Consider the following 23,143-nt stretch of genomic DNA (forward strand, 5'->3'; position numbering starts at 1 on the left):
GGATATAATTTATGCCAGCATTGTACTACTGGAGATTTGAACCGCGCTAGTGACAGGGCTATGGGCTTTGAACCCAGGCCTCCCTGTAATTTGTGCCAGCATTATATAACTGGAGATTTGAACCACGCTAGAGATGAGGTTATGGGGTTTGAACGCAGGTTTGAACCCATTATGTTGGTGTTCATTTCAAGGGGATTTGAGTACAAGAGTAAAGATGTCTTGCTGCAGTTGGAAACAGTCTTGCTAAGACCTCACCTGGATAGTTGTATTTTCCTTATTAAAGGAGGGATGTACTTGCCATGATAGCAGTGCAATAGAGGTTCACCAGATTATTTCCTGGGGTGGCAGTATTATTTTACATGGAGAGATTGAGGAAATTGGGTCTGTGTCCTATAGGATGTCGAAGAGTAAGAGGTGATCTCATTGAAACTTACAAAATTCTTACAGGATGGATATAGATATGATGTTTTGCCAGCTGCTGAGTCTACAACTAGGGGGCATAATCTTACAGTAAGGGACAGTGTATTTAAGACTGAGGTGAGGTTGGTTAGAGAGTGTTGAATCTTTGCAGTTCTCTGCCCCAGAGTGCTGTGGAAACTCAATCATTGAGCAGGTTCAATACAAAAATGGAGAGGTTTCTGGAGACTGATGACACTAAGGGAAATAGCATTAAGGAGACAATTACCCATGACCTAGAATAGTGAGGCAGGCTTGACAGGCTGAAAAGCCCATTCTTGTTCCTATTTTCCTAATGAAGACTATGAAGGGGGGTGAAACAAGATGAAGCTGTCCTTCAGAGAGGTGGCACAGATGCACTGTGCTGATTGCCACTGACAGGACACTGCATTTACAGGGAAGGTTTAGAGAGCTTTGGGGTGTCGCAGAATGGTGACAGCTCTGGAGTCAACACAGATATATAAGCTAAATGGGCCCCTACTGTATTGCATCAAATCATGATTCTACAGTGGCTCCATCCAATAGCCAGCTCCTCCTTCCCCATCCCCATAACCTGGAAATCTGGATGCACAATTAGCCCACACTTGTGATGAAAGCAATGACCCACTGTTTTCCATGATTTCAGCTTCCATCCAACACGAACTGCATAACTGATTGCCTGAATATTATGATGAGCTGCAATTAAAGGTAGTATGAGATATTGTATTATGATTCTCTTTGCTAACTCACTCACAAGCACTCTATGTTTACTTTACCACTCATTCATAAAAGTACACTTTTGTAGTATGCTTTCCTCCGACAAGATAAAGTAAATTAAACATCCCTTCCTAGGCTGCCAAACTATGACTGTTCCTTTACACCTTTTAATTCCTATTGGACATATGCTGCAAGCAGTGTTTAGACCTATTCCTGTATCAAAGGCTACACCTGAATAAGTGTTAATACTGTAACCTACTCAGAACAATTCAGCACATTGCATCTGTTCCACCTCTCTGAAGGACAGCTTCATCTTGTTTCACCATCGTGTCTCCATAACTCACTCAAAACTATGGAAAGATTATAATATTAATTAACCCTTGGTAACCATCTTAATAGGCTGCAGGACATCAAACAGTTTCCTCCACCAGCATGTCCCTACAATCTACTGCTTTTTATCTCTTTGAAATTTCCTTATACACTACCTATTTCTGTAACACTGTAGTACCTATTTCTAACGGGTTTTGAGAAGATTTGTAGCTGAGGTTGAGGTTCTGGATGTGAGTTTGCTCGCTGAGCTGGAAGGTTCGTTTTCAGACGTTTCGTCACCATTCTAGGTAACATCATCAGTGAGCCTCCGACGAAGCGCTGGTGTTATGTCCCGCTTTCTATTTATCTGGTTAGGTTAGGAAACCTGACGTAAAAACATCAGACCTATTTGATCTAAATAAGTGAGAAATTATATGTGTACTAAATGAAAGTATAGAGGATATTAAACTGATCTCCCGCAGCTGGGTCCTGAGAGCTCATCTGCTATTGTTGGTTTTTGACAATTCTTATGCATTCATTCATGTAGTTTCACAGAAGTGCTATTTGGAAAGTAATTTTCTTAAAGGGCTTGTGGCTTTATTTAATATGTATTTAAAAAGTATAAATCCGTAAGTGAGTACAAGATGGTAGTCCTAAATAAAAGTTAGAAATAGGTTCTGGATGTGAGTTTGCTCGCTGAGCTAGAAGGTTAGTTTTCAGACGTTTCGTCACCATTCTAGGTAACATCATCAGTGAGCCTCCGATGAAGCGCTGGTGTTATGTCCCACTTTCTATTTATCTGGTTAGGTTTCCTTGGGTCCAAAAGATGCAAGAGTATTACATGTGGAAGAAAGCAAGCTCCAAAGGCTTTCAACTGTGATCAAAGTGCAACAGAACTATAATAACCATTCATAGATTGAAAGAATCAGCAATAACTCTTTCTGCAGTTAACTGTTTCCCAAGATGAAAGGGACAAAGATAAACTGTTATAAAGGATTTAAAAACAATGTGCGAATTAACTAATCCTGGGAAAAAGAGTCAAAGCAACATCAACAAGTTATTTCCTGGAAGAGAGAGGAGATAATATTGTTTAATAGCAGCACAACAGCTGCCTCATGACAAAGGAGCAATTAAGACTGCCTACTGAAAGAAGGTCCTGAAGTAAAGAGGTTACTTGTAGCACTGGCTGTTGCAAACAGAAAACTAACACTGCATGTAACAAGAAACAGAGGAGCTACTTCTAATAAGAAGGCAAGTTACAGACTTGAGATCTCTGGAAATGTAATTAATGTTGGGGATGTAAGAATCTAAAGGATCATCAATAATGTCACATCACAAACATGAAAGAAAATTGTATAAGAATCCAAAAAATGAGCAATTCAGCAGCAGAACATGGAAGAACAACACTGCACAAAGATCGAACCCCACACACTTACAGTTAGCAGACACTGTTGGTTGGAATGGGAGCTAAATTCCACCATTAATGGGGTAATAATCAAGTCACTCTGTAAGGCCCAACTTGCTTATATGAGGGTTCTTATTTTGGTAGTTACGTGCAATAAAGTTAAAATCATAGTTTAAGTACTTGATTGTGAGATTTCCTAATAAGTACCTGAATTAATGGTAACATGGTGATTTACATACAACAAATGGGCTTTGGTGCAAGGGACAGAAATGAGGAAAGATGTTCTTGTACTCACATGAGGCCCTTCAGAACATGCTCAGAGGGCAGTGGGAGCACATGGTCATAGAGGGCAATGCCAAGGGTCAAGTTCTAAGGATTTAGATGTATCCATTTCTCCCAATTTTGAGATGGCTTCACTTTTTCATATGCTTGTTGTGTCTGAAGGCCACCAACCTTATTTAAACACACTTCATGCACTTTACTCACACACAACCTAAATATGGCTTGATGCCTTTCAATTTTCTAAGATCCCTTTTAATGCTAGAGAAAGTGCAATGCTCATACTGAAATGAATTAGAAACCTAAACAACAAGAGAACATGAAATATATAGTGGGAAACCAGCTTATTTACAGGCTGAGAATTAGGAGTTTTTGTTTTAATTCATTCATAGGGTGAGGGTGTTGCTGGCCAGGCAGCACTTATTGCACATCACTCATTGCCCAGAGGGCAGTTAAGAGTCAACCACATTGCTGCCAGACCAGGTAAGGATGTCAGTTTCCTTCTCTAAAGGATATTAGTGAACCAGATGGGTTTTTCCAACAATCAACAATGGATTCACAGTCATCATTAGACCTTTAATTCCATATATTTATTGAATTCAAATTCCACCATCTGCCATGGTGGGATTTGAACCCAGGTCCACCAGAATGTCATTAAGATCTCTGGGTTAACAGTCCAGCAATAATACCACTAGGCCATTACTTCCCTCTAGGCCATTGGCCCCTCGAGTCTGCTCTGTTATTCAATAAGATCATGACTGATCTGACCATGACTTCAATTCCATATACCTGCCAGCCTTCGATAAGAAGGCTGGAGAATTCAGGGTTGTGCATTCTGTGACATGGGGGAGCAGAAGTCACGTGTTTACTCACCTGACCTTTCCTGATCTGTCTTACTATAAACTAAAGCTGCAAACAATCACATGTAGAGGAATCTTGCAGGAGATTTACTACTATAAACAACCATGGAATGAATGGAAACCATAAATTCACAAAGAAGAATATTAAAGTTGTGAGGGAACAAGAACGGAACAATTTCTTTCATACTGTGCGTGACACTAAGAATACAATAGGCATTCCGTTAAGGGTAACACTCAGGCAGATTTTACAGGCAAAACAAGTCAGTGCAACAATCATTTCTGTCTAATAAAATGAGAAATGGACAAATACAGCAGCCATTGTGTTCTGAAATGTGCCTTCAATTATAGCAAGTACCAACAGCATGCACAGGGATTTTACCTGCCCTTTGGGGATGAAGTAGCAGGGAAGAAAGTCAACAAAAATGGGTAAAAATAAATTGAGTGCCATGCCAGATACTTTCCTACTATGATGTCATTTCACCAGCAGGTGGAAAGATGGCAGATTGGCTGTCTAACAATTAAACTGATGCACCTAAGTGGTAACTTAAAGGCCAGTTGCTGCCTAATGGGAGTTTTGTCTAAGTCAAGAAAGGTCTACCTCTTCATGAAGACATTGTACAGTCAAATGTATTGGCCTCTCACAGGTTCTTGGCAGGTAGTGGAGAGAGATTTTAGTTTGGGAATAGTTTGGCCTATGGAATGCTGCGTAGCCTCACCTCACAAGTGACAATAAATGCCCCTTGGTAATAGTGCTTTCTGTATTCAGTGACCCAATTTACCACCCTTCGGGGCCATACAGTCATCAATGCAGTCTCATCCTCCAGATGCAGCTTCAGCATTAGCCACTACTAGTAGCGGAGCTGCTCTGTCCCATAAGGTAGGCAGTTCTTGGAAAACAGGCTCAGTTCTTCAGCATTGCTGCCAGCAAAATAAGGCCCCTACAGGTGTGGGTCTTCAAGATGTGTCAACAGTCCCAGAGTTGAAATGTCTAATACGAGGGGCATATGTTTAAGGGAAAAAGGGGTAAGTTCAAAGGAGATGTGAGGGGCAAGTTTTTTTTACGCAGAGAGTGGTAGGAGTCTGAAATGCACAGCCAGGGGTTTTGGTGGAGGCAGATGCAGTAAGGGGGTTTAAGGGGCTTTTAGGTATGTCCATGAATATGCAAGAAATGGAGGGAGTTGGACCAAGGGCAGGACAGAAGTTTAATTTGGCATCATGTTTGCCACAATGTGGGCCAAAGGGCCTGTTCCTGTGGCTGTACTGTTCTATGTTCTAACATAGGTGGCACTTCTGCCAAAACTGCAAAATCCTGGCTGTTGTCTCCAGCCCTCTTCCATGTTCAGGCAATTAGTAATATCGAAAGGACGAAGTGCTGGAGAAACTCAGCAGGTGTGGCACCATCTGTGGAGAGAAAACAGAGTTAAAGGTATGACCAGAAGAAATCGGGGAAATTCTTGTTATTACATATCATGGTAGTTAAAAGTTTCAATGAATAAACAAGGCAATGGGAGGTTCTGTGACACAGTGGATAGCATTTCTGTCTCGAGCCAGAAGTTGAAGTCTCACCCAAAGACCGAATGACCACCAAAGTCAATATAGGACTAAACAGAATAATCAACCTATACATTCTTCCAAAGCTTACCAATAGCATGTGGTAAGAATGAGGAAGAATCCGGATCAGCAATTTAGATTGAGTGAACTGTAAACAAGGGACACGTTGCTAGCATGTTAGGGGAAGCTATGAAATTAGGTATTGTTTTCAGTTTCGATTTCCGTTCTGATGAAGTGATACTATGCGTGAGCTATGGTTTCATTCTGCTTACGTCGGATAGTGTACATATATACCTCACTAGAACAAAACATCAACAATCTGTACAAGGCTTGTTGGTGACACATTCCGAGTTAGCTGTGGTCGGGAGGGAAAAATGTACGTGGTGGTTATTTGCATTAAACTTCTGCTGCAAGCTTGCATCGACAGGGCGAGCGAAGTCTCACGCTGGTTGTTGAGGCTGGTAGCCTTGCGTAGATCTGGGCTCATTGAGTGGAGAGGGGAAAGAGTAACAGGCAGAGATGGGACCAAAGAGCGGAGTGCCGTACCCACCAGTGTCAATTACCATTTCACCCGACAGTGTAACTACAAGTGTGGCTTCTGTTTCCACACCGCCAAGACATCGTTTGTGTTGCCCCTGGAAGAAGCCAAAAGGGGGCTAAAGCTTTTAAAAGCAGCCGGTAAGCAAGCAGCAGAATTAAGCCTTTTGCAAGTGCAAAATTCAATTTCTCTTCCTTCAGAATGCTGTTTTTGGCTACCAGTACCAGTTTAAAATTAACTGGGAGAGAATGCCGTTCTAATATGAAGATTAATAGCCCGTGACTTTAAAGCAAAACCGAATGAGCAGCGAAAAGTGGAATTCAACTGGATGGAGATGTTATCGAATACGCGTGACAGTCGTTTATTTTTCATGATTGCGTGGAACATTATTGCTTATTGTCACAGAAATGTCTGCCAAGTACAACTATGGGCAAAAGCACAAAATCCCATTGCTAATGCTGATGTGTGATAGGGCGGGAGAGGGTGGAGAGTATCGGATCGGACAGAGGAAACAGTCGGCTGCAGCCAACTATTCACACACAATATAATATTTGCGTTGCGGATATCATTACTACTATTTAGGGCTCTTGTAGTACAGCGATCCCTCTGGGCAAGGAGGCCTGCTCCAGAGCTGTGCCATTACCTGTCGGAACAGCTTGATTAAAATATCGTGAAATATTTCTGGCTGTAGATAGACTAAGGTGACAGGAAATAAGCTATAGTCTTTGCTCATTACCGAAACTACGGGGAACACCTACTCACCATCCATCTGTCATGTTTGCAAAGTTTATTTTCAGGTGTTTTAGTAGTGGAATTTTAATGTGGGATTGGAATAATAGTGGGTGCAAACATTGCAGAGCTGAAAATGTTATAAATTTCATTAACGAACAAAAACATAAACTCAACAGGGTCTGGCAGCATCTGTGGAATGAAAACTGTTAACGTTTAGAGTCCAATGCCGCTTAGGTCCAAACTTTAACTTTGTTTCTCTTTCCACAGATGCTGTCAGACTTGCTGAGTTTCTCCAGCAATTTCTGTGTTTGTTTCAGATCTCCAGCAAAACTCAATTCTTTGTTTTACTTTGTACTTCCACTATTTGTTTAACTACTGAAGTGGGAGGATTACAAAAATGAACCTTTCTTCGAGCATTCCTGTTAAAAATATAATAGTTGAGTGGACCAGTTAATAATGTTAACAAACCAATTCAGTGATCTTACTACATTTCCAGAGGCAAATTGGCAGCATTAACTTCAACAAGTTTGTTTACGTTCTGAAGTCTGAATTCCTATTTTCTAAATATGCACTGAGACAAATTTTATTAAATATCCATCCATAACTGTTGGCATCTCAAGATCTGATTCAAAAGTTTCCAATTGTTTTTTTATTGTGCAGGCATGGAGAAAATTAATTTTTCTGGAGGAGAACCTTTTCTGGTCAATCATGGGGAGTTTCTCGGGAAGCTGGTTCAATACTGTAAGCAGGAGCTGAAACTGCCCAGTGTCAGCGTTGTGAGCAATGGGAGTCGGATCACCGAGAAGTGGTTTAAAAACTACGGTAATATGCCCGTACCCAAGTCTGGAAATGGGGTGGACGTATCTATACATACGATTGAGATTGCTGTTTACATTCTAACTAATCACTGTTGAGAGGGATTAAACTAATAATATGAGGGTGGTGGTGGGAGGTTGCTTTTCAGGCTGGAGGTCTGTGGCTGTCAGTGTGTCGGGTGCAATCCTTTCAATCATTTTTGTAAATGATTTGGATGTGAACATAGGAGGTATGGCTAGTAAGTTTGCAGATGACACCAAAATTGGAGGTCTAGTGGACAGTGGAGAAGGTGACCTCAGAGTAACAAGAGATCATGACCAGATGGGTCAATGGCCTGGGATGTGGCAGATGGTCATATTGCAGCTGCACAGGATGTTGGTTTGGCCAATTTAGGAACACTGTATACAATTCTGGTCTCCCTGATATAAGAAGGATGTTGTGAAACTTGAAAGGATTCAGAAAAGGTTTACAAGGATGTTGCCAGGGTTGGAGGGATTGAGCTATAGGGAGAGGCTGAATAGGCTGGGGCGTCGGAGGCTGAGGGGTGATCTTATATATATTATGAAATAAAGAGGAGCATGGCTGGGATAAACAGACAAGGTCCTTTCCCTGTGGTCGGGAGTCCAAAACTAAAGGGTGAAGGTTTAAAGGTGAGAGGGGCAAGATGTAAAAGAGTCAACTTGTTCACACAGCAGGTGTGCATGTACAGAATGAGCTGCCAGAAGAAGTGGTAAAGCCTGTACAATTACAACATTTAAAAGGCATCTGGATGGGTAAATGCTAGCAAAAGGGACTAGATTTATTTTGGATACCTGGTCAATATGGACGATTTGGACCGAAGGGTCTGTTTCTGTGCTATATATCTCTATGACTCAATGACTGTCTATGTTTTGATAAAATATCGTCCAATCACTCATTTCCTCATTATACTGTGTAATGTATGATTCAACCACGCAGACTAAGAAACTGGATGTAACATTCAGTATGTAATGTTTTCTTCGGTGAGTAGTAAGAGCAGCTTACACCCATAGAATCAAAAACAAACATGATACCTGTATGTTCAACACTAGGTGTAACTTATTCAGAATGAATAACTGTTGGGGGTATGTTAACATGTCTAGGGCCAGAACATTTTTCTTGAATTCTTTCATTCACCACTTTGAAAACTGAAGTTTGTTTAAAAGTGAATCCCTAGTTTCACTAATACTACGTATAATCATGATGCCAATAAAAATGTTCACTGATCTCAGGCCAAGTGCTCTGATACATATAGTACAATGGTCATTAAATCTATCTTAATGATTCTCCACTAAGTGTGTTCACAGTTTTACAGGGATAGATAAAGAAATGCCAACCGTGGATGAGAAACCTTGTCTGAACTAAGTAACATCTCCAGAGATACTGGGAACTGCAGATGCTGGAGAATTCCAACATAATAAAATGTGAGGCTGGATGAACACAGCAGGCCCAGCAGCATCTCAGGAGCACAAAAGCTGACGTTTCGGGCCTAGACCCTTCATCAGAGAGGGGGATGGGGAGAGGGAACTGGAATAAATAGGGAGAGAGGGGGAGGCGGACTCTCTGTCTTCGATAACAAAGTGTGAAGCTGGATGACGTGAAGATGATGATGAAGGGCTCTCTGATGAAGGGTCTAGGCCCGAAACGTCAGCTTTTGTGCTCCTGAGATGCTGCTGGGCCTGCTGTGTTCATCCAGCCTCACATTTTATTATCTTTTAACATCTCCAGTGAGTTTGGTTGCAGTTCAGAAATGTTACAGTCCAGAAGAGCTTTCTTTTTGTAACATGATACCAGGTAGTTTTTGTTTCTAAACTTGCATGCTGGAAGCAGGAATGACAACTGTAATTAGTCAGTTTCTAAACTATGGCTGGAGCTCGCTGTTTAACATAAAACATTAATGTTACAGGTAAGGATCTGGACATTTTGGCGATTTCATGTGACAGTTTTGAAGAGGACACCAATCGTCTCATTGGCCGCGGGCAAGGGAACAAAAATCATGTCGAGAACCTCCTCAAAGTCAGAAATTGGTGCAAAGACTACCATGTGGCTTTTAAAATCAACTCTGTCATCAACCGATTCAATGTTGATGAGGATATGAATGAACAAATCAGGATGATAAATCCAATAAGGTGGAAGGTAATTCAATTACTTCACCTTTCTTGATATTCCAAACTATAACTACTTATAAGAATGTGGAGGATTACGGAAAGAACTCAAATGCAACTTTGCTGGAGAAAATTACTAATTTGACTGCCTCAAAATCCTAACTAAGCGGACAAAGGCTCTGTTTCTGCTCACTGAATATTTGGAAAAACTGTTTGCATGCACGTCTTGAGAGTGTGTGTCTATCGGCTTCCATGAGAGTTGTTAGCTGTCTAATCTGATGACTAAGTGGAAAGCACCAGCTGAGAACTGCTGAGGATCTCACTGTTGCCTTCAGAACAGTATCATCAGAAAGTGCTAGAGAAACTCAGCATGTTGAGCCACATTTTTGGAGACAATCAGAGTTAATGTTTTGAATTCTGTATGCCTCATCTTGAAAACTGAAAGTGCCTTTATTGATCACAGGAACAAATCTGGCATTTGGGAAGACCAATTTTAATACAGTAGTTTTCATGATTAATCATTTGGTTACAAATGGTTATGATTCTTCCTCTTTCAGCTGGTGCTTAGGTGAAATTTTCAAACCAAATTAATATAGGTAAAACCTTCAATATAGGTAACATGAATAGCTTAACTTCAGAAAATGGAGCTCTTTATATCCATAGTATTCAGTGGATTGTCTCCCTTGTAAGTTTAAATGTCGGTGGTTTTGTGAAAACCAAGTTATTTTAAGTCTTAGAATTTGAGTTGTGCTGTTTTATTTAGTAGTGATCATTACTGAAGCCTGTTTCTAGTATCTTTCCCTTCTAACAGTGAGAATATGTAGATGTTTTATTAAATATAAAGAAACCCATGAGAGGAGCAGGAGGAAGCAAAACTTTACTTAAGAGTATCATATTGTGCTTTTGTAGAAATCTGCCCATGCAATATATATATTTCGAACTAAAATGGCAAGGAGTAGGTTATTTCAGAAGATTCTGCATTCAGTTGTGGTGATCATGGAAACATCCACTGCTGAATAACAAGTTTACTTCCTAGCCTCAACGTTAGCCAAACGACAATGATGGACTACGGTGATAATATCATAGCTGGTGGTTCACTGCCTTATCGTTCTGCTTCTGTGTCTTTGTTTAAAGTCCTGTTGAAAATGATTGAATGTATTTTCACTTTCTCTGTCGCTGCAAAAATGAAAGTGTGTGAAATTTGTTTTTATCAATTTTGGATTCAATCTTGCATTCAAGTGTGCAACAACACACCACCTACAATAAAAGCAAAGTTGCTGGAGAAGCTCAGCAGGTTTTTACACCACCTATAATGTCGTACTAACTGACAATAATAAGGCAGCTTTACTTCAGTCTCTTAGAGAGGTGGCATGAGAAATACAAATACAATGCATGATCTCTCAGGTAACTGAACAACATGTTTTGGGGACCTCACATGAGTAGTTACATTTATAATATCAAGTATAGTAAATTGAAATTTAAAATTATTTTTATCAATACAGGTATTCCAATGTTTATTGATTGACGGAGAAAATGCTGGAGAAGAAGCTCTGAGACATGCAGAAACATTTACTATCAGCAGTAAAGACTTCCAGAGATTTCTGGATAGACATAAAGAGATCAAGTGCCTTGTGCCTGAATCCAATGAGAAGGTGAGATATGTGGGATTAGAAACTGAACCAGGTGTACAACTTGCGGAGCAGCATTAGATGAGGGATGCTGTTTAGGCTTTCCTTTATGATCACCAGCCATCAGATTCCATCCTCTGTGAAAAGTGATTCATTTCAGCATATCTGTTGTCACAGATTTACTTTGGCCTTCACCACTGGCAGCTACCAGTGACATGCTGCAGCGTGTGACTGATGCAGTCACATCTGGGACCCAAGTCCATTACTATACTGTCAATAAAAAAGCAGAAGAAAAGATGAGACAGGGTCAAAGATTGGTGATATTACACAACTAGAAATTGATGGGCTTGCTGATATAAATGAGGCACAAAATATTTTGCCCAACAAATCAAAGCTGACACAAAAACCTGCCCCCATCTTTATATACATCTACCTAATGAATCTTCTCTGAACTGCCTCCAATGATTCAATATCTTTCCATAAATAAGGGGACCAAAACTGCTCATAATACTCCACATATGATCTCACCAGTACTGTGCACAATTGCCATAAGGCTTCCCAACTCCTATACTCCAACCTCCTTGAAATAAGGGCCAACATTCCATTGACCTTCCTGAATGCCTGCTGTACCTATATGCTAGCTTTCTGTATTCTGTGCACAAGTACCCACAAGTCACTTTGTGGGTTGTAGCTGTCCGCAACCTTTCTCCATTTCAATACTTTCTTTGTTCCCCCTTCCAAAATGAATAACTTCACATTTTCCCACAATATAGTCCATTAGTCAACTGTTTGCCCACTTGCTTAACCTTTCAATATCTCTCTGTAAACTGTTTGCATCTTTGTCGCAATTTTTTGTGTCGTCTGCATGCTAGTGCTATTGCTAAGAATTGTTGAAAACCCTTGTCACTTTTTCTGTTGTTGATTACTGCTGATCTTTCCAGCTATTAGAATGTCCACATTGAGGATATACCCCATTGCTAATAATGCACAGTCATTGTCCTGTATTAGTTCATCAGTTCTGTCTTTGTTTCACTGGTGTGGTTGTGACTTTTGTATGCAATCTTGCATAATTTATTTTTAAAAATTGGTAATTCTTATCTTATGAACAAATAACAGTCATGATCCTAATTTATGCTTGTGATCTCCCTACAGATGCGAGATTCCTATCTCATCCTTGATGAATGCGTAAGTACTATGTTATTAAACCTAAGAGAATACAATGCTGTCTTGTTAAGTTCTCATTGCTATGTATTATAATTTGCATATTTTAAAAATGTTAATACAAGTGGACACATTAATATAACACAGACATTCACCGTAGCTATATTTCAAGAGAAAACTAATTTAAAGTGGGTGCTGGAAGAAAATTCAAATGAATATTTACAAGTGAATTGGACATATATGTAAAACATGACTACTATATGAAAAGAACAGGGAAATGGGACTAACTAGATAATAAAGTGTGAAACTGGATGAACACAGCAGGCCAAGCAGCATCTCAGGAGCACAAAAGCTGACTTTTCGGGCCTAAACCCTTCACCATAGCTCTTTTTCAAAGAACCACCACAGAAACTGTGCACTAAATTACTTTCTTCTGTAATGCATGATTCTACCTAACAATACTTTCTAGAAAGGTACTAAGAGGATGTAAAAGGATGATTGTCAATTCCACACATAACAGTGTGGTGTAACATCAACTTTTTAAAAGTAGAGAGCACGACTCAATCCTCTACTGTAAGAGATTTAATTTATGATGATTTCTACACTTGAGAAATGTGAGTAAATTAAATGAGCTGATGTGATAAGATTAGTGAACGGAGAATGATAGGTGAATGGATCCCAGAACTATATTAATTACTATACGCATAACAAACCTATGAAACACAAATCTTCACTCAAATTTCAAATTCTGCTTCCACTGGTAAAATATTATGTTGATAATGGCACAGATAAACTGAAGATCAAAATTACATGAAAAATTGTATTGTTTATGTTGCCTTCTAAAGTTACACAAACAATGAAACAGATGACAGAAACTGTGCAATTTATACATATGCAAGAGCTTTTTTCATGCAGTTACTAGATTTGGATGTATTGACTAGGTACTTATTGTTGTTCTGTAACTGCCCTTGGAAAAGTAGTGGGGAAGTGCCTGCCTGAAAGGTCATAGTTTATGTGTGCTTCTACCATCCAATACTGATTGTTTGCCTTTCATTTTGGCTCAGTTGGCTGGATGGCTGATTTGTGATGTAGAGTGACGCCGATAATGCAGGTTCAATTTCCCTTCCAGCTGAGTTTACCATGAAGCTCCCAACTTCGCAACCTTGCTTCCTCCACCCAAAGTATCATGACCTTCAATTTAAACCACCAGCAGCTGTTTTTTTCTCTCTCTCTCTCTCTAAACAAGGGGCAACCTTGTGGTGATGTTATAGTTGTGGTGCACTGGTAATGTTCGTATCTCTAGTCCAGGAAACCTGGGTTCAAGACCCAGAGGTGTGCAATAACGTCTCTGAAGAGACTAGTTAGGAAATAGCCATTACTATCTGCTGACTATCATGATGCACAGAAAAGCATTGGGGAAAGTGGACTAATTCTCATAACTTAGGAACCTCCTCTCAATTATTGCAGACATCAGTGAAGCACTTTAACATCACCTGCAGTGCGCCAGTGTAGCCATCTGAAAGACAAAATATTTGGTGACAACTGTCCTGCTAATCATACTGGCCTAATGATCAGTCGCCCTTCAGAGGTTGATTAACTACGTGGGTCAGTTTAGTTAAAACAGCAAAACTCCAACAGTTACAAAAAAAATTACAAAAAACCAAAGGACTGCAGATTCTGGAAATCAGAAACAAATCAGAAATTGGTGGAAAAATTCAGCATGTCTGGCAGCAAAGGTAGAGAGAGAGTAGAGTAACATTTCAGTTCCAGTGACCCTCCTTCAGAACTTATTATTCCTTAAAACTCATTACAAGTTGTGGAGCAGACATTACAGCAGACCAATATGGATGTGTGCAGGATACAGACCAAAGTAGATTAGCTGCCAGGCAGAGTCAGAATATTGCATGCACACAATATATGGAGCCAGAAAAGGGAAAGTTTCTTTCAGGCAAAGTACACATAGGTATGAAATCTAGTAGCAAGATCATGGGTTACAGTTTATCAGCATTACTTGCCTGTCAGAGAGATGGACGATGTGAAGCAGATACCTCAAATCTCTCGAGATGCAATACTAGCAATGCCTCTGCAAAATTCTGCAAATCTAATCGTAGAATCCCTACAGTGTGGGAGCAGGCCATTCAGGTTGTCGAATGACACTGACCCTGGGAACAGCATCTCATCCAGACCCACCCCCCTACTCTATCTCTGTAACCTTGTATTTCCTGCAATTAAATCACCTAGCCTGCATATCCCTGGACGCAATGAGCAATTTAGCATGGCCAATCCACCTAACCTGCATATCATTGGACCATGGGAGGGAACCAGAGCATCCAGAGGAAACCCATGCAGGGGGAGAATGTGCAAACTCCACACAGACTGTCGCCCAAGGATGGAATCAAACCCGGGTCCTTGGCGCTGTCAATCTCCATCTGCTGGGTATATGGATCCAGCATTTGACTGTTAGCTTAGGCTGATACCAGCTATGGAGAGATCGATCTCTGGAAGTAGGTTGAGTCAAATGGGTCTGTACTCATTGACGTATAGAACAGTATGCTTGGGCATCCCAAAAACAAACCAGTAATTGCAGATTGCCATCCTGAAAATGCCAAATGTCTGTCTTCTGTTAGTTAGTCAATCTCCTTTCCATGACAGTTGTTCCATCATACTTCTAATTTGTGCCTTGTAGAACGTGGACTGGCTTTAGCAAGTTGCTTGCCACAGAGTTCCCAGCCTCTGACCTGCTGTTGGAGTCACAATATTTATCGGGCTGGTGCAGTTCTGTTTCTGGTCAATAGTTGGCATTCCCCCCAACCTAAAAGTTATCCCAGTCTTGTTGCATTTGGATTTGTTTAGTATCTTAGGAACACAGGATTGTAATCCTAGGTTCTTTCTTACATTCTTGTGGTCACATTACAATGAAATGACACTATCATAATCCTGTACATTTGACATCACAGTGAAATTCAATTGTTTTGCTTGTGTACCAGTTTCCAGATATGAAAAACAAAGACTCCATATTGCAAAAATTTACATGAATCTCCTTGTGCAGATCATATTTGTCAAGGTTTACCGCAACTTCTCCAAACATAGGAATGCAGTGAAATTTATTCATATTCTCAGGATACAATGAATTAATTGAGGACCAGGTAAATAATGTGCACACACAAGCACAATTGAACTAATTGGGGCATCTTAACATTTGATTTTGTTGCTAAATAAATTGTGAAAAGTAACAATTTCACAGCTTATAGTTGTTGAAAAAACAAAAAGAGTGGCACACATTCATTGGAACCTAGTTCAGCAGTGATATAAAACATGCAATGTCAGAAGTGCTACCATTGTCATCTCTGGAATGAAGTAACCAAAGTACCTTACAGATGATGCGTACTGTATAGTTTATCAAAGAATTTTATGATTCATTATTTCTATCTTTACCTTCTGTTAATATTTTTCAGATGCGCTTCCTAGATTGTACCCAAGGCAGAAAAGATCCATCGAAATCTATCTTGGATGTAGGCGTTGAGAATGCTATTAAATTTAGTGGGTTTGACGAGAAAATGTTTTTTAAACGTGGAGGGAAATATACATGGAGCAAAGCAGACATGCGCTTGGAATGGTAAAAGTTGCTTATTGTTCTTGACTGTCTCAATCATGAAGCATTCATGCCACACACATTTTATGGATTCAGTAAATGACTTTGAATCCTGTCAAGTACCATTGTCCTCAGGTGTCAACATTGTAATTTTTTAAAACAATAAACAGTGCAATATTTAGGATGATATTACCTGCTGAAAAGAATTGGCACTCAATGCTATGTCCAAACAAGTGAAATGCGTGAAAGATTTTTATTGGTTGAATTGCAATATGAAGCTGCAAAGCTAAGGTTGAAGAAAAGATTTGATGTGCCCAGAAAATAAACATTGTTGGCATGCATTACCGCATGTAGAAGGAATTGTCAGCTGCATTATGGACAGGTAAATTTAGGGACACTGGTTGTATTTTGAATGGTTGGTGTTTTTACTTGATTCAAACAGTTTACAATCTGGCTGATCAAAGTATAACAGTAATGGCTCAAGTAATTATTTTTAAAAAGCCTTCAAAAGTCTCCCATTGACTTCTGATTCTGGAAGTTGTTGCTGTGCATGAACCTCATTTCGCATTGCCAGAGAAAATTAGAGGAACTGAGTTCTCCGCTGGTTGAAGTCAAATTTTGCACAAAGGATTGAAAAGTTATTGGAGGTAAATCATCTCAGGCCCTGGTGATTGTTGCAGGAGTTCCTCAGTAGGCCCCAAGTACTCAAAATCATGATGGGTCTGGAGAAACTGTTCCCACTCATGAAACAATCAGGAAGAGAGCACAGAATTAAAATAACTGGAAAAACAAATAGAAATTAGGGAATGGGGGTACAGACTGTGTAAGTGCAGATATTAGTATTAGTTTAGAATGGTGTCATGTTCAGCGCAGACATGGTGAGCCAGAAGGCCTGTTCCTGTGCTGTACTGAACTATGTTTTTTTTTACACAAAAGAGCAAATACTGGTTTTTACATTATATCAGCAGTCATGTTGATTATGAACATTTTTTAAATTAATGTGGAAATCTTATTTTTACTTTAGTTTTTTTAAATGCTTTCATTAATTAATGTTTGAATTGCATTAAATACATGATGAACAACACTGTTTTGGAGTATACATTGTCTGTTTTGTCAGTTCTTAGTGAATAATCACTTTAGAATTATTTACTGTTTGAGTAGAAATGTCTCACTTGTCAGAATTTTATCAGCCTTTTATCTTCACTATTTCTGTCACAAATGTCATTGTTTCAACAATGGTTTATATTTTTTGCCTAAGTCACTGTTGGGACTATCTTGATACAGCCTCACAATTCCAGTTTCTAAGGATTCTATTTCCACTACTTGTCATCCTGATAATAGGCAGCACTTACACTGAAACTTGTCACCAATGTTACCACATTAAGACTAATCGCAATCCAAATAAATTTTCTCTCAAGCACACGCTAAGCTCAGATGCTTGGTTAATAGTGTCTGTAATTTTTAATTCTAAATAGCTTCCCCAACATTCTATGCACTGCAATTCAAGTATATGTTAATAGTTATATTTTGTATTAATAGTGCTGGCATCAATTTGTCATGTTTTGTATCAATTAGTACCTTAAGAAGTTTGCATACTTTTCCACTTTATTCAATGTCTCCATTTGTTTTCAATTTTATTGTGGGTAAATTTATTTTCCAGGAAGGCAACACTTGTTTCTTCTATTAAATTAATTTTAAATACAATATCTCCACTGTTTTATCGTAAGATGAGTCATAGAACTGCCAGAAAATAACCTACATGAAATTATGGCAAACAAGCAACATAAAATAAATTTACCTTACAGCTGATTGTTTCCAACATTCTGCATCCAATTTTAGCATATGCAGTAATTTTAAATATTTCCTTCATCTTGCTCGACACACTGGGAATCCTGAGTAATTCACAAGTAAGATAAGTTTGAATTTTCTCTACAAGTATGCATTAGACACAGCATTATTTAGAACCTGCATTTTGATGGAACTATACAACCTTTAATGTGAATTATACTGATGTGATTCAAAATGTATTTGAAAAAACAAAAAGTGCAGTGCTGCTCTCAATATATATTCAAAAATTCAATAAAGTACCAGAAAAATTCAGGGACTTTGAAGAGGTCTTCTAAGCAAGTGTCGTGTATTTTGAGTGGGATCTTTAGAAAAGTGAAGGTTAAGGAGTGATCCTTATGGTAGTACAGGGATCACATGGAGCATACACAATGGTATCGATGAGTTGGGCCAAACAACTTGTTTTATCACTGTGTATCCAAAGTAATTATTATGGTCAGAAGGATTGAGATCTTCGGAGACACCATAATGGCACACAAGATTCTTACGGCCAGATTATTAATGTGAATTCAGATTGCAAATGGCTGGGGTGAAAACAGGCAGTAAGTTCTAGTCCGTGACATTTTATTCTTATTAACTACTGCAAGACAGCTCCAATACCACAAAGATCATTGAAGTCTCTCTGCTCTACACAGCACTGTGCCCTTTCCACCTCTGTAAAGAGGGTTCCAGAAAAGACAGAGACTGCCCTTGAGTTACAATACTACTTGATTCTGGCAAACAAGGAACCCTAACAAATTTGAAGTCATTTTGATTTGAGGTAAACTCTCCGCTGGTCAGTGTCACAGATCACATAGTAATCAGTCTCAGTCTCATAATCACAGACTATAACCCCAGAGCACAAATGGAGATATCAAACTTTTAATTCCAGCAAGTGCCTTTTTAAAACAGGACTGCTACAGTCAAAGGACCGCGGATGTAAATTCAGTGGCAGTCTGGAAAGGCCCTGGAATGTCACTCCTGGTGAAATATGGAATAAGCTTCAAAGAAATGAGAGAAAAAGGAGAAATGCACTACAAACTGTAGCATCCTGGGAATGATCTCATACAAATAATATGTGCAGACTGGATGAGAGGCATTTCATTTCCTCCCCTTTCAAAAATACACAAGAATACATGTGCTAGTGGAAGAGGGTGTGCTCGTGGGCTGAGATACTCATGCACTAGCCTGGTTTGGTGCCAGTGTGCTGTGAAGGTCACTGTTGGAGACCTGCTAATACTCAACCCTCACTTGTAGGTAAATAATTCTCTCACCACTGAGGCCTAGTTAGCAAGCCAATCAGAAAGAAACAGGACAAACGATGGATTCTCTTGCTCTCAATGCAGCCAACCAACAACTTTCGAAATTAATCAGAACAAAAGGATTTTGACTAAACTACAGAGTCAAGAATCCCAAAATTGACTATTTAACTATTAATGTTCCACTGTAAATTCTTCACAAATGATGCAGGGACTGAACTGTATGCCTTTTAAATGTTTGTTTTAGATTCACTTGCCATTTCTAATCTGAGTGTGTGTGTGTTACATTATGATTTCTTCTTGCATCTAGGACCTAATAAACTCAGTTTCTCAAAACTCCGGTTAAGTTGGCTCCTTTTAAAACATAAACTCATTTGGTCTACGCGACAGAGGTTCCTTTGCAAATTAACTTCATTAAGATCAATTGTGGAGACAGGTGAATAAAGAAGGGGAGCCAATACATCACTCCTCACCCAGGAACTTAATAATTTGTGGTATCTCACCTAGAACAATGATAATTTAGGGAACATCACCCGTGATTTGATCATAACAAATTAGGAACTCTTCTGGAATCTGGTCATAACGAGGATAGTCTTCTATGCCCAACCATCTTCAGCTTCATCAATGACCTTCCCTGCAACAAAAGGTCGCATGTGGAGATGTTTGCTGATGATTGCAAAGTATTCGATACGATTGCAATTTTCCACATACTGAAACAGTTTGTGTCTGCATGTAGCAAGACACGAGCAGTGTCCAAGCTTGGGCTAATAAATTATAAGTAATATTTGCAATGCACAATTACCAGGCAATAGCCATCTCTAACAGCCAACTTAACATCTACCCTTTACATCCACTGGTATTAAAAGGGCTTGAATCCCCAGTGACCAGAAACTTAACCTATGCAGCCACATAAATACTTTGGCGACTTCAGAATCCTGATAATGGCACATTACAGTATTATGGATATTCCTGCACCTCATGGACAAATTAAACAAGATGGCTCAGAATCCACCTTCGTTTCTGAAAAGCAGTTAGAGATGAGCAGCGAAATGCTGCCTTTGCCAATGGTGGTCACGTTCCCTTGTACTCTCTGCATTAACAGAGCCCCAGTGGCGTTGCCTAAACAATTGTATCCCTCTGTTTTAGTTTTATGAAACCGCATTCAGTCCCGCGTGCAGTATGTGACCCGAGGGGAAGGAGTTAGTGTCAAGGCTCAGATCATCTTACAGGGGGATAGGTGGAACAAAATCCTGGTTACAATCCCATATCCCAGTCTGCAACACCCCGACAACTCGAGCCATCGCTGTCACCTCGATCGACGACGTAGGGGGTCAACGCTGCTTAGCAAGGGCCACGACACACCGGCCATGTTCCAGCCGTTGCTGAGCATCAGTTCACTCGGCGTTCCATTGCCTCTGTCCCACTACTTTGCAACGGTTCACCCGGCGTTCCATTGCCATTTTCCCGCCACTTGGCAAGGGTTCACCAGGCATTCCATTGCCACTTAACAACGATTCACCCGGCGTTCCATTGCCATTGTCCCGCTAGTTTGCAACGGTTCATCCGGCGTTCCATTGCAATGTAGCAACGGTTCGCCCGGCATTCCATTGCCATTGTCCCGCTGTTTTGCAACGGTTCACCCGGCGTTCCATTGCAATGTAGGAACGATTCACCCGGCATTCCTTTGCCACTGTCCCGCTACTTTGCAACGGTTCACCCGGCGTTCCACTGCCAATATCCCGCTACTTTGCAACGGTTCACTCGGCGTTCCATTTCCAGTGGCCCGCGACTTTGTAACGGTTCACCTGGTGTTCCATTGCCACGTAGCAATGATTCACCCGGCGTTCGATTGCCACTTAACAACCGTTCACACAGCATTCTACTGCCATTGTCCGGCCACTTAGCAACGGTTCACCCTGTGTTCCATTGCCATTATGCCCGCTACTTCTCCCGCGCTCTCCACTTACAGACAGACAGATGCACTTTCTCCCGGTTTGATGGTGCCTGTGGTTTCATTGGCTGCAGCTGCAGCAAGCGCAGCCCAGGAGGTGGGCTGGCTGGCGAAGCTGGCAGTGACGCAGCTAGCCGCCCATGGAGTGCAATCTGCGTCGCGGTTCTACTGCCGGGTGCAGCCGGTGCCACCTATGTAGACAATAGGGGAGTGAAGCAAACACGCAGTCTCACACACAGAAATACTCAAGACTTAAATTTGGGCAGAGTATCCGGGAGCGGAGAAAGAGCAGGACTTTCCCGAAAAAACGCCTATTTCGACAGGTTTTGCAACTGTACCTCCAACCAAAGAGACAAAGGTGGGTCTTGTGTGTGATTTTACATATGTTTGTGCGTGGAGCAGAATCTGAAATAATCCACGACTCCGGATCCACTCTCATTAGGTTTTATGCATTTGGCAACTTTTTTTCCGAATCGGTTAGAAATATTGCCCGCTTCCTTTTTAATAAACCAGGCGAACAACGAAGGAAATTCTGCATCCACTGCTTTGTCTCCGCTGCACCGGGATCACGTCTAGCCAGTCAAAATCGCGTATGTATCACGTTAGTTCCAACCTCATAGTACCAATACTTAGTTAAGATGACAATCAGAAGTACGGAGGCGAATTAGACACAAAAGAACTGCTTGCCATGATTTTTTTAATATCTCGATGCCCTTATTTGTCGCCCGACGTTGGCACTTAACCGTGTCTCCGTTGTAACGTCTGCCAAATCATAAGAGCAGACGCGTGCCTCAATCGTAACCAGATTATTAGTTCGAACATTTCTTTTAAACCAAAGATTTCCATTTCGTCAAAATGCACCGAGTGCTTATTTACGGAAGTGCCTCGACGTTGCAAGAATTGATTCCATTTTTAACTTTGCTTTGCAGACGTATTTAAAGATCCAGGATGTCAGCTACTAAATCCTTGATAAAATCGGGCATAGGTGGTTGATTTCATCTCTGTCTTTCTACAGAACATAGCATTGCTGTCGTTCTGATTTTGTCACACATTTCGGTTTATACAAGTGATCAATTCATGGAAAATAGCGTGACTTAATGCAGCTCGCTTCTTGTTCGCGCCGGTTACTATATGGCTTATGCATCGTGGTACAGACATTGAGTTGTCAGTATCTATAGGAAATGTTTTTATATGAACAAATGTACTTTCATTGAATGATCATACATTTACACATATAATTTGTTACGTAAAATTCTCTTTTCCAGGAGAGGTAATTAATATTGAACATTGGATAAACTGCAGTTAAATCTTTAGCATGAGTTTTAATTTTAAAATTTATTCACACTGAAAAGCAAGACTCACTTTAAAAATAAAATTCTCCCCTATATGCAGGAGAGATGATAACATTTTTATGGTTCAACAGGGAAGTATCTTCAAGTATCTTATATTTTATTCTGAAGGTGCAAGTCAGGACAGGAAGTCTCAAGTGAAATCGTATTTTAAGTGGATATCGACAACGATTCATGGAGGGGAATGCTTAGAATGTGTGTCTGGTTGGGACAACGAGTTGGATTGAAGCATTTGTTTCCGTGCTGAATGACTCCATAAGATTTTTAAAGAAAGGAAACTCAGTTTGGGAGTTTGAGAGTAGGCCAAGGTTGCTGCTGGTTTTGTCGCTGATGTGATTGCAAAAGATTTTGGAGTAAGGAGACAGAACAGGAAGAGATGCCACATTGCATGAGGCTGATGTAGGGTGTGGTGTGACTGTGGGGAGTTTGGAAGATGAAGAGGATTTTATATTTAACCCAATGTAAATAGATGACCAGAGCCTGTTGGTTTCAAAAAGGTTTAATCTTTTACAGTGAGAGAGCAGATGATTTACAATCCTGTGAATGCTTACATTCTGTTGTCGCTGCTTACTGTTTCAGTAGAGTGAGTAGCACTCTTTCAATTTTTCCAGAAA

General features: G+C 40.2%; 2 protein-coding genes and 1 long non-coding RNA gene across 8 annotated transcripts in view; 2 read left to right on the forward strand and 1 right to left on the reverse strand.

Annotated features, from left to right (window-relative positions):
* Positions 1-5,819: 5,819 nt before the first annotated feature.
* rsad2 (radical S-adenosyl methionine domain containing 2) lies at positions 5,820-17,143 on the forward strand. Its single transcript, XM_048531644.1, has 6 exons — positions 5,820-6,234; positions 7,487-7,648; positions 9,567-9,796; positions 11,268-11,417; positions 12,546-12,578; positions 16,010-17,143. Exons 1-6 carry the CDS (start codon positions 5,931-5,933, stop codon positions 16,172-16,174), a joined length of 1,044 nt encoding a protein of 347 aa, XP_048387601.1. The 5' UTR covers positions 5,820-5,930; the 3' UTR covers positions 16,175-17,143.
* Positions 10,318-21,744, reverse strand: LOC125452795 (uncharacterized). Of its 2 annotated transcripts, XR_007247600.2 has the most exons (4): positions 21,197-21,744; positions 19,733-19,863; positions 17,945-18,038; positions 10,318-11,663 (listed from the first exon to the last, which is right to left on the reverse strand). It is a non-coding gene; the product is annotated as an uncharacterized LOC125452795 (long non-coding RNA). The 2 variants fall into 2 exon arrangements; XR_009445706.1 differs by having other exon boundaries at positions 19,733-21,744.
* The window catches only part of LOC125452793 (probable E3 ubiquitin-protein ligase RNF144A-A), an 82,889-nt gene continuing 81,025 nt past the window's right edge, over positions 21,280-23,143 (forward strand). For 3 of the 5 annotated variants that reach the window (XM_048531645.2, XM_048531646.2, XM_048531648.2), the window contains exon 1: positions 21,282-21,538. The gene's annotated coding sequence lies outside the window, so the exon portion shown is untranslated. Of the gene's footprint in view, positions 21,539-21,728; positions 21,771-23,143 lie in introns of those variants that run through there. The other 2 variants (XM_048531650.2, XM_048531647.2) reach the window with 2 other exon arrangements.

Source organism: Stegostoma tigrinum, chromosome 4 (assembly GCF_030684315.1).
Source record: "Stegostoma tigrinum isolate sSteTig4 chromosome 4, sSteTig4.hap1, whole genome shotgun sequence".
Classification (NCBI taxonomy): Eukaryota; Metazoa; Chordata; class Chondrichthyes; order Orectolobiformes; family Stegostomatidae; genus Stegostoma; species Stegostoma tigrinum.

What these genes read in the sequence shown, in the direction of transcription:
- rsad2 (XM_048531644.1), top strand. Translation starts at nt 5,931, where the DNA reads ATGTACGTGGTGGTTATTTGCATTAAACTTCTGCTGCAAGCTTGCATC. An exon ending in AAAGCTTTTAAAAGCAGCCG is followed by an intron (nt 6,235 to 7,486) that starts GTAAGCAAGCAG and finishes TTTATTGTGCAG; the next exon opens with GCATGGAGAAAATTAATTTT. An exon ending in TGCCTGAATCCAATGAGAAG is followed by an intron (nt 11,418 to 12,545) that starts GTGAGATATGTG and finishes ATCTCCCTACAG; the next exon opens with ATGCGAGATTCCTATCTCAT.